The sequence below is a fragment of the Centropristis striata genome, chromosome 1, assembly GCF_030273125.1.
Source record: "Centropristis striata isolate RG_2023a ecotype Rhode Island chromosome 1, C.striata_1.0, whole genome shotgun sequence".
In the NCBI taxonomy this organism is placed as follows: Eukaryota; Metazoa; Chordata; class Actinopteri; order Perciformes; family Serranidae; genus Centropristis; species Centropristis striata.
The window spans coordinates 37,202,351-37,214,093 of NC_081517.1; the positions used below are offsets into that span (position 1 = coordinate 37,202,351).

An 11,743-nucleotide genomic window follows, 5' to 3' on the forward strand; every position below is an offset into this window, starting at 1 on the left:
AAGAGTCTGCCACAGCTTTAGGGAGCAGAAGGGTTCCCATTTGATGGATCAGTGAAAGAAAAGGATTGGGAAAAAATGAAATAAGCAGCTGAAGTTGACAATGTTAATGCACCACTAGTGCAGCATGGTATTACAGTCAGTATCATAGCTGCGAGCATTGGGATTTAAAAATCAGAGAATTTCTGTGGAGGCCCTCCCTGTACCCCGACCACTGTGATTGCCATATGGTACATATATCACTTAAATTATGAAGTTTACATACATCTACAAACCTTATGATATTACATTACGTTTGGTATAAAAACTTTAAATAATGTAAAACCACTCAACACTTTATATACATGCAATTTCCTGCTCACTGGTCAAGTTATTCTATTATTTTTTGCAAGAAATAAATGGGCAAAATTCTCTCTCTGCAATTCACTGAAATAAATGTTAATTAATGGTTAAAAGTGGGATTATTGAGAATAATTATCCAGTTTGTATAATAAAAAATGCACACTAGTAATTAAATAGTACGGTAAAAGATAAAACAAAATTGACAACTATTTATTTCAACACAAAAAAAAATAGATTCAACCTGTTGCCAACCAACACATCACTATCTTCTCTTTCATCTTGTTTTTTAATGACTGGTGTCGTCACAAGATTTTATTTTGAAAGGTCTGGAATATATTGTATAGGAGATATATTTAAACTTGAGGAGAGTAGGAGTGAATGATAAAATACGAGACGAACAACGGAAACATGAGGGTCCGGTACAGCCTACAGCATGCTGCATTGAGGCATTCTGCATGTAGATTAGTAATAGTGAAAGTGTTTTTGTGAATACACAACCAAATTGAAGCCACCAGATTTAGTCACACAGGCACGCCAAACCCTACAGGGTCCCATAAATATAGTGCACTTTTTCTAAAAACAGGAAAGTCTCACAACCGAGAACTTGTTTGGCTCTTTGAATGTGTGTCACATGTGGGTGTACTGTAAAAACAGCACTTGTTGATGAGAAAGATGTAAATGTTGAGAAACTGATTGTATGATACGATACGATGTGAAAAAGTATTTAGTAATACTATATCAGTAAGTGACATTTCCTTTCTCATGCTGGGAGGATATGATTCAGGAATTTCAAAGTGGTTTGCTGGAGCCTCTGCAAGCTTTGAACATGTGGAAGCAGCGACACTCTGCACCCCTCGTCCCTTTGAACATGCAAATGTCTCACGGTCGATCCCAAAGTCACTGAAACCTTATACGATGTAGTAATCAGTCAGTGTTTCCCAGCGGAAGAGAGAAACATGACAGTGGCAGTATGTATAGGAGGAACAGTATTTGTTTCTGCCCTTCAGGGACGTGTGGATAAGCTCCTGTCAGTGTGTTTGTGTAGGTGCCTGCTTACTTTTCTGCTGGTGGATGCGTGCTGACTCACCCCCGTGCTTGTGTGTGTTTGCAGACGTGCCAAACTACGGCTGTACTTGGAGCAGTTGAAGAAGCTGGTGCCTTTGGGTCCAGACAGCACGAGACACACCACACTGAGCCTCCTGAAAAGGGCCAAGATGCACATCAAGGTACTTAAAAAAAAGACATCAAACTTTTTTTTGCATCTGTTTGATAAATTACCCTTTGTCCAACACATGACTGACAAGAATTTTGTTTATTATCAATCAAATATCAAACATCAAACATTGGCTGGCTACATTTGAATTTTAAATTTCTAAAATTTTAGTATACATTTCTTTCTCAGTTTCTCGAGTTGGAGAGTAATTATATGCATATATGCATCAGAAAACAGCATCAAAGAAGAAAAAGGCAACACCTGCACATTTACTCCATGCAACAAGAGTTTAATAAAAAAAAATGTTACTATTAAACTGTTATGGCATGTATTAAATGTGCAGGTGTTGCCTTTTCTTCATCTGTCTGTTTTAATCATTGTAAATAGAATATCTTTTATTTTTCAACTGGCAAAACAGTCAGTTAAAGACGTCACTGTGAGCTCTGGCGAGTTATCAGTGGCATTTCCTACTATTTTCAGACATTTTTAGACTGAACAAACAAGTGATTAATAAAAAAAAAAAATGTTGTTACAGCTGTAGTGTAGAGTAAAATAAGATGAAACTTGGCTCAACAACTCCAGCTTGTCTGAGGTTCCTTAAAAAGTGCAAAATAATTGAATTCATAAAAATGTCTTATCAAGTCTAGGCTTAGTTGCATCAGAAATATCCCCCCTCAAAATTCACTTACTTTAATATGGTTTGGTCTTCGGTCGCGTCTCAGTCCCATGGGTCCTCCCCAGGACACCTGCTCTAATGAAGTAACAAGATGAAGCAAATTGTAATTAAAGTAAAAATTACATCTTTAAATTAGAATTGTATAGTTTTTGAGCTGGACAGGCCTTTTTCTATGTGGCTTGTGCACCGATTTTAAATCTATGTGACTACGCAGAGGTACTCAGAATGCTGAGTATTTAACATTACTATTCATTTTGCATATATGCAGTGGTGGAATGTAACAAAGTATATTTGCTCAAGTGCCTAGGTACAATTTTGAGGTGATGTTACTTTACTTATTTCCATTTTATGTACCTTTATACTTCACTTTATACTTTACTACTTCACTCCATTTTTGAGGCAAATATTGTACTTTTTACTCCACTACATTCACATTTTTCAGGTTGAGATTCAACATAAAACATGATACATTTAAAGTAATTAGACTTTTTTTTTTATTAAACCTAGTAGTTAAGTAGCTAAAATGCTGCTACAAATAAACTAATAATATATTTAGAATATAAATAAAACAATCTGCGTGAGTCCATCCTGCATAACAAGTTACTTTTAATACTTTAAGTAAATTTTGATGCTGACACTTTTGTACTTTTACTTAAGTAAGTTTTGAACGCAGGACTTTTACTTGTAGTGGAGTAATACTGTGTTATTAGTACTTTTACTTAATTAAGAGATCTGATTACTTTTTCCACCACTGCATACATGTCTGTGATAGGCCAATAAAAAAAAAGTGTGCCTGAACCCTGTGAGCACCAAACTCATGCTCCACTGCTTCCTCGTCTTTGAGCTGTTTGGTTTTGCCTTCTTTAAGTGCTACATTGTTTTCTAATCTCTCAATCGTAGCAGTTCAGGGCCTGTCAGAAAAACATGCTCCCGGGACTGAAAGGAAAACAAACGAGTCAACAAAGTGGAATCTACAGGACATTTGGTGGCTGATCTTTAGATACGTGAAGGGAGATAATTGGACTTTCGGTTTGTTTAAGGCCAATTCCTCCTCCATGGTTCATTAACTGCTGCAGCTCACAGAAAGAAAGAAGGATACTTTTAAAAAAGTTTGCAGCAGTGACCGAGAAGGCCTTAAAACACTTGAGTGCCTGCAGATTATTATTAGATTCTGAACGTTTACATGCAGAGGATGAACTGTACATCCAAGTAAAGCTAAGGACACGCTGTACTGATCTTGCTGTTTACAAGCAGCAACACTGTGGTTGGTGGAAAATCCAGACGTAGCGAGTTTTAACCCTTCATTTCCTGTTTATCATGCATGTCCTCTCTGCTCAGACGACCTGCGCTAATTCTCGTCAGTGTTGTGTCTTTCTCGTATCACAGGGGGCCACATGTGTTCGACTCCACTTTGATTCACCACCGAAAACTTTCATATGCAAATACTGGCAAAATAGTATCCCAGGTTGAGTCAAACTTTTAGAGTTTATTTTGACTTTCTAACCTGCAGACCTCACAGAGATTTTTGGCCACTTCCTTACTGCTGTTGTTGAAATAATCTCTTTGGTAACTTTGGCAGCGCATTCACATTTTTGCCTGATAGCATCAGTTACAGCATTTGTATGATATGGCATGAACGCAACTTTCTTGCAAAGATACACTTAAGATTAATTATAAATATATTTTTTTAAAGGGTTAACCTTCAATTGCAACTTTAAAACACTCCTTAAAACCCTCTTGTTATGTTGCAGGTCAAATTGACACATTTCAAAGTTTAAAAATAGTTAAAAGTAGTTTAAAAAAATTTAAAATGTAAAATATAAAAAACAAAGTCATGTAATACCATTGTATTTTATATGTAGGTCTTTCCAATGTAACATGCATTTTTTTTAATGAAAAATTAGTGAATTATCATTATGAATGAATGAATGAATTATCACCATGACCTGTGAAAGGTAAAGAACACTGTTGCACTAAATATTGATTGAAATGGTTACTAATGGAGTTATTAATTAAATATAAACAATGTGAGAAATCAACATAACAGGAGGGTTAAATAAAGTTATTTAGTAGACTTAAAAAGATAATTAATAATAATAAATAATATTTTTTTGTGCTGAGATAAAGTATGAAAATACTGTTAAACAGACATTTTGCACAGTTCGACAAGACACTAAAAAATGTGATGTATATGTTTTTATGTTGCTATCAAATGCGTGTGCAATTTTATTTTATTTTTTTTCTAAGAAGACACATGGTATGTGGTGTCAGCACATTTTTAATGAAATATAAACCATGTTTATTAGGATTTTTTTAGTTTCTTACACTGTAGTATAATTAAACATGCCCTGGGTTATTGCTGTTCGTGAAAAAACGAGCATAACAGGTTAAAGTGAATGTGGTACCATTGTTTCCCTATACTGCATAGCCCCCAAAAGGTCTGAACTAATCTGTTTCTTCACAATAAGTTTCCCTCTTGCAAGGTAACGCAAAAAGTGTTACTTGGAAAAGTAAAAAAAAAAAGGCCAACATTTTTTTTCCCACAGTGACCTTAGGGGGATTACTGTATGAGTGGTGCAACAATAAAAGGAAGAAGAGAATAAAGTAAAAAGCTGAGAGTAAATATAGAGTTGTTTGTGTCTGGTGAACATTATCATTGATTCTTGGCCTTGGTGTGTCTCTGCAGAAGCTGGAGGAGCAGGACCGGAAGGCTTTAAACACCAAGGAGGCGCTGCAGAGAGAGCACCGCTACCTCAAACGCCGCCTGGAGCAGCTTTCTGTGTCCGGATCTGTGGAGCGCATCCGCACCGACAGCATGGGCTCCACAATCTCCACCGACTCTGAGCAAGGTACGCCGGCTTTCAGGAAGTCAACCAGCAACCCTATAACTCACTACAGAAGAATTTACATGCAGTTTAATTTTTAGAGAAAGTTAGGGACCTCCTCTTCCGCCGAAGGTATGGCTCGGACTGAGCTTAGCACACACACTGTATCCTCTGAAGCTGCAGTATATTCTGTTGGCTCAACACAACATAATTAATGCTTTCATCTACATTTAAACTCACTCAGCTGTTTGCATTCCTCACAGTCCGCTGATAAACTCCGAGCCACACTGTGATCCAAGTGAAAAGCCCCTCGTTGATTAGTCCCAGTCTTGTTTGCAGGAGATGCCCTCAGGGTCAAAGTTTAACACCTCGGAGTGCAGATAAATAAATGCAGCGCTCCTCTTTAGCTCATGGATGTGTGCAGGTTGTAGCAGCTTAGCCAATTTGTCACATTTCACGGAAATGTCAAAATGAGTACAAACAGTAATCTGCTGTTCTCTGAGGTCAGGGCCGTTTCCTCTGTCCAGTAGGATTAGAGGTCTCTGAGTTCGACCGTTTCTGTCACTTTCTGAAAAAGACTTTCTGACAATCACGTCCACCTCTGCAGCAGCTCACCAGCTGTGCAGAGGTGAGGAAGTTTGCAGGGTTTGAGCTTTTCTCATGCAACTCTATGATCTGCATTTAGGAGACTGTGTGCCATTCTCTCCATATTTAAACTATTAGTGGCTTTGTGATTCAGCTACACACACTTTTAATGTCACTTGTTTTTTTCAAGCATGACCCTAGTTTAAGAGGCACAATCTCCTGCTCCCCCGTGTCACAGACTCCCCTGAAATGCTCAGTTCGGACTGTTACAGTATGTTTGCTAATCCTGGATGAGGTAAACACACATGCAGTTGTTTATCAATAGATGAGGATTAACTGTGGGAGCACAAAGATCTGCCTGTTTGCCCAGAGTTAATGGCTGCCTAAATCCAGAGTTTAATCCACAGGCGCTGCAGGCTCCCTAATAAATATGCCCACAGTTGGGTGGAAATAAACAGTTTCCCCTCACTTGTTCTGTTTTTAAACGGTGCCAAATATAACCTTGTGTATTTTCTCTTTGCATGCAGAGGTGGACATCGAGGGCATGGAGTTCACTCCCGTCGAGGCGGACAGCGTGGACAGCATCAGCGACGGCGAGGAGGAGGAGGACCACTACAGCCTCCAGAGCAGCTCCAGCGACACCAGCTACACAGCCACACATTCCCACAGACTGCAGCCGCACCACTGTTAGACACCGTGCGGCCATCCACCTCCCAACCAGCTCCCCCGCCCACGCTTCCCTCCCCTCACCTTCCCCAGCCGTTCGCAATCGCCTACCTACATCAGACCGGTCCACAACGGCGGTGCACCCTCAACCTGATCCTCCTGTCCTGGCCCCGGCTCTCCAGGAAGCACATGGGGCTGAAATGCCACTCAAGCCTTCCTGACCACCCGCCCCCCCAACCCTGACCACTGACCCTACCTCACCCTACTGTATCCTGCCTGAACCTGCCCCTCCTCACACGCCCTGCCCTCCCACTGCCCTCACAACCCCCGACCATAAAGAGCAGAGCAGAGTTTGTGGTTTTAATGGGGACTTCTGTGGTGGACAGCTTTGACTTGTTAATCAGGGTCTTGTAAAGTAAGTGTGTGTGTGTGTGTGTGTGTGTGTGTGTGTGTGTGTGTGCGTGCGTGTGCGTGTGTGCGTGCAAGAGTGGAACAAGCGAGAAGGTTTAAGAGAAGTCAAAAATATAAGCTCCATGTCATCTCCATGACGTGATAAAAAAAAGTGCTGCAACAATTAGTTGACTAATCAAATGAGTCGACAGAAAAATAATTGCCAACTATTTTCATAATCGATTAATCATTTAGGTAATTTTTCATGCAAAAATGTCAGAAAATGCAGCTATTAGCCTCTCAAAATTTGGACATTTCCTGCTTTTCTTCTGTTTTACATCATATTAAACTTAATATATTTGGGTTTAAAACGAATGAGAAGCAGGGATTTACTTTTTTTGCCCCAACTATTTTCTGACATTTTATAGACCAAATGATGAATCCATTAATCGAAAAAAGAATTGGCAGTTGTGGTTCTGTAAAATAGGACGTCAACAAACTAATTCAAACCTTCTTTGTGGCCGATTTTTGGCCAGAGACAAACTGAAAAAGTGACCGAGCTGTAGCAGAGAAGAAAGAATGTATATAGCTGTACAGTTACCCTCAAGTCTCCCTCTGGTTGGGTTGCCTAACCACTACTCCACACTACTGACCACTACACTATACCACCCTATGGTGTGGATGGACTACTGTGTCAATAAAAAAAAGGAGTTGCCTCGAAACTCAAACTCTATTCCTTAAAGATTGATTCAAATCTTGTGATTCCTTCTCAGTAGCGAATTGATGTAGCAATAAATACGAGAGGCGCGTGCTTCCTCTGAGTGTTTAAATCATTCTGGTGGACCTTAAGGTGTCACGGGAGACTTTTCCCTTTTCCCTGTAAATGGCTAGTGTGAGCTCACAGAGAGCGGACCTGCAGAAAGAGGAGTCGTCCTCCTTTTTCTTTTTCACTAATGGATCCTTCTCTTTGCTTCACAAACATCATTTACACAGAATTCGCATTTCTCTACAGCTTTGTTACTTTTTCAAGCAGTGTTCATGTGTGTGTGGATGTTTTTGTTATTTATGATTAACAAGTCAAAGCTGTAAATGTGGAGAAAAAATATTAAAATAACAAAAAGGGCCAGCTCTAAGGATTTGTTTTGAATGGAATCCCTGAAAGGCAAGTGAGAGAAAAAAATCTGCTCTAAATAGTTTTCTCTTCTGTGTTTATGACTGAAAAAAAGTGGTGCCTGGATAATTTTCCATTTTTTCCATTATTTTTTTAAATTTGTGAAACAAGTGGGGAAAAAGTCAGATGATTTTTTTATGAAGTTTTAAAAAAAATGTTTTTAATCTTTTATCTGTGGAAAGAATGGTAGGTTATTATTAATATTATTTCTTTAATGGTTATTATTTTCACTATTATTATTATTATTATTATTATTATTTGCCAGGATAATTTTCCTTTCTTTTTTCTTTTTTCTTTAATAATTTCTCTGGCTGTTTGTTGTCTTAATACTACAATGTAGAAAAATTATCCTCACTAAAATCGGTTGTTTCACAGGTGATAAAAAAAACCACATATTTTTCACATCTTCTCAGGTCATAAACACAGCAGAGAAAACAATTAAGATCATATTCAGAAAATGGATCTCCAGAGTTTTTATTTCTTACTCTCCTCCGGGGCTTCCGTAGTTCTCTGTAGAGGCGTTCATTTTATCTAACTTAGCAGACTAATCAATTCAGTTAAGCTTTTAATTTCTATAAAAAGCCTAATAATCTTGTTTCCTCTCTGCTATCTGTTACTTATTTCTGGAGGTTTCTGGGCACTGCTGAAGACCAATGTAGATGGAAAAAAACTTTTTATTTCTAACTTGTCTGTAACTTATGCACAATAGTCACGTTTGATTGACGGAGGAGGCGCTTCTGTCGCTCTCTGACCATTTAATAATCATTAGTCTCTGGCAGTCTTTAGAGCTTGGCGTCCCAACACTTCAAACTAAAAAATATAAATAAAAAGGACCAGTCCACCATGGCGGGTCTGACCAAAAAAATAAAAAGACTCAAAAGAAAACAGAAAAAACTTGCATACAAAAGAAGCTATGTGTCACTAAAAGTGATATTAGCCAGTGTAGTCTATATTTCTTGTATTAAATTTTGTATTATATTTTCCTAAATGTTCTCTTGTAATGAAAAGACAAAAAAGAGTGAATATATCTATCTATATATAAATATATATATAAATATATGAGAGACAGACAGACGTGAGGTCAGGCTTGTTGAAGGGAGAGTGGGGGCAGGGGAGCTGATACACTGGCCCCTCTCCCTTGGGTGACTCTCCTGCTGTCATTCTGTGCCTTGGTGAGCCTTCGACCTCCCTCCTCCTCCTACACCTCCTCCTCCTCCTCTTCCTCCCACCTCCTCGCCCCCCCCGGTCCCTACTCAGGTCACACTCTCCTCCCCTTAATCTCATCCTCCTTCTTCTTCTCTGGCGGGGCTGAAAAAAAGCTTTGATTTCAACCCTTACCATGCCAAAACACTTCCAGGGGCACTTGAAGAGAAGACCTCATTATAAATACATTTGAAAAAAATAAAAGAAGCCCCTTTGGTCTCTACTGAGCAGCCGCTGTTGTCGTACACCCTGACCCTCTTGACGCCCGCTCGTCTGCCAGTGCCGCCTCTGTCACAGAAATTTTCAAAAAACCACACACTGGTAAACTCCCATGGCAGCTTCCAGTCGCCCCCGAAATGGTCAACATCGGGGCTCAAAACTTCTGGGCTTGAAGCGTGTTTATCTTTTTTTTTGTTTTTGTCATTTTACTATTATTGTATGTTGACTTTGTGTTTGTTCAATGGGAGTCACTGGGAGAGGAGCGATAGAATAATCCAATCGATGGCAGCTTAAAAGGTGTAATCCTCCGCGCTCCCGGTGGTCCGTCCCAAAAATAGTGTTACCCGTTGATCAGGGGACCTCTTGAGACACAGCAATATTACCATCTTGTGCTTTCTGAGGGAGGGTGGGCGGGCAGGGTTTTTAAGACAAGCAGGTGGTTTTGCTTTTGACTCTGTGGTGCATTTTTTTTTTATTTTATGACCAACTCTATATTTTGTTTTGATGAATTTGACCTCCTATCTGCACTCTCTCCATACACTGCAGGAGGGCAAACAAATAACTTAGAGTTCAAAGAAAAAAACTTTCTTGGAAACGCTGTTTTTTTTTTTGTTTTTTTCTATTTGTCATCAAGAGTTTACATTAATGTCAAAGGATTTGAACCTGACTGTTTGTATCAGAAATGTCCTTTTTCAGTTTGTTGGTCAAATGAACAACATTAGCAAACCACATTTATGGCGTAAAGTCATTCTCTTGCACAGAACCTCCCATCAGAAAAGTGACAGAGTGAATGGGACGAGGGCCAGATATGAGATTACAATTATTCAGTGGCATCATTGAAAAATGTACATAGCACAAACTCAGATTAAGTGGCTTTGAATGGAAGCCCATTTCTGCCGGGAAAAAGAAAAATGAGACAATGAAAAAAGATCCTCTCAAGTCCTTCTCAAAAACTTTCTCAAAATAATGAGAAACTTTCTCAACAAAAAAAAAAAAGAAGATATTTAGAGATTATTTTTGGGGAGGTTTATCACTATTTTGAGATACTTAGTCATCATTTTGAGAAGTCATGCTTTTTTGAAACCAAGTCATTATTCGAAGAAAGTTATTATAATAACTTTCAGAATCTTTTTTTCATCTATTTGGCAGAAAGGGGCTTCCACAGCAGCTCTGAGCAGCGGACTGGATGTGGTAACATTTTGCTTGAATGCTGGATGGATAGTGTTTATGGAAATTATTTTAATGGTGTGCCTTTGGAAAAAAAAAGTTATTTTCTTTAAAAAGCAGAGATTGTACTAATTAATGTTAAGCTGTTTAATCAGTCACAGTTGCTCTTATTTTTAAGCTGTCGGCGAGGCAACGAGAGATGTTCCGGGTTCTTTCTTCATTGCAAAAACATAAACATTTCTGTCAAGGAGCTGAAGGAGGCTCATTTCATTGAACTCCTGTTAAGATCAAAGCGTAATTTAAGAGTCATTATCAGAGCAAGCACAGACAAGGATTGAGATTTTCTTTCATGTTTCTGTTGCACAGAGATTTACTTCAGCGTGTTGGGTTTTTTCTGAGAGCACAAAAGCACAGTGGGATATTTGGGGAAGTCAGCAGGCGGAGACAGAAAAAGAGAGGGTGGGTGGGTATTGGGATGAAATCAGGGTGAAGCACAGACCGAGCGAGGACACAGAGAGCAGGGTCACAGCAGAGACGTCTGCAAGACACCCTCCTACCGCCGGAGCCTGCTGGTGCTTATATAAAACTGACACAAAGACTTCCATTAAAAATTATTCCTGCCAAATAAATAGTCACTTTTAAACCTTCCATGCTGAATGATTAGTAAGAGTTTCTTTATGTGATTCCAGACAAATAGCTTTAACTACTCGTAGGCTTTTAGGTCAGCTTCCAACTTTCCAGAAACCCCAGCCTTTATGTTCTTTTTTTTCTTATTATTTTGCATCTTTGTGTACTGGGTGATGCTCCAGAGTCAAATGGGTGTCACACCAATATTTGTGGTTCATCTTTCGAGGAGGGTGAGCTGGCTGGGACAGAGGTGGGGAGTTAGTTTTGGGCGGATATACTGTGCAGAGTAGGGAGAGTTCTGTGCCAGAGACCTGTGAATATGTTCCTTTTTAGCGGATGTGTAATATGCATTCAGAAGATGTTATATAAGTTCCTTTTTTTTTGTTTTGTGTGTGCGAGTGTGTGTATACGAGTACCTGGTGCTGGCTACATTTTAGCAAACACTTGAAGGTATTGTGTATTCTCTCATTGTAATATAATTAAAATGTTTTATACATAAAGTTGCTGCTGCCTTATCATTGCCTGGTGGATGATTTATAATACATAAAAAACACTGTGACAACCTTCAAATGCACAAAGCAGCAGCAGGAATATGCAGATAGGGACGTTCAGATGTTAACGGGCTTCCTGTTTGGTTTGTGCAGCTGTAAAAACTGATCTGT

At 39.0% G+C, this 11,743-nt stretch overlaps 1 protein-coding gene across 2 annotated transcripts in view; it reads left to right on the forward strand.

Moving 5' to 3' along the window:
* mxd4 (MAX dimerization protein 4) overlaps positions 1-11,597 on the forward strand; it is a 30,525-nt gene extending 18,928 nt beyond the window's left edge. For both annotated transcript variants that reach the window (XM_059341128.1, XM_059341135.1), the window contains 3 exons: positions 1,451-1,565; positions 4,915-5,077; positions 6,166-11,597. In XM_059341128.1, coding sequence (XP_059197111.1) covers positions 1,451-1,565; positions 4,915-5,077; positions 6,166-6,329 — 442 coding nt within the window. In that variant the 3' untranslated portion in view covers positions 6,330-11,597. The remainder of the gene's footprint in view (positions 1-1,450; positions 1,566-4,914; positions 5,078-6,165) is intronic.
* Positions 11,598-11,743: the final 146 nt, after the last annotated feature.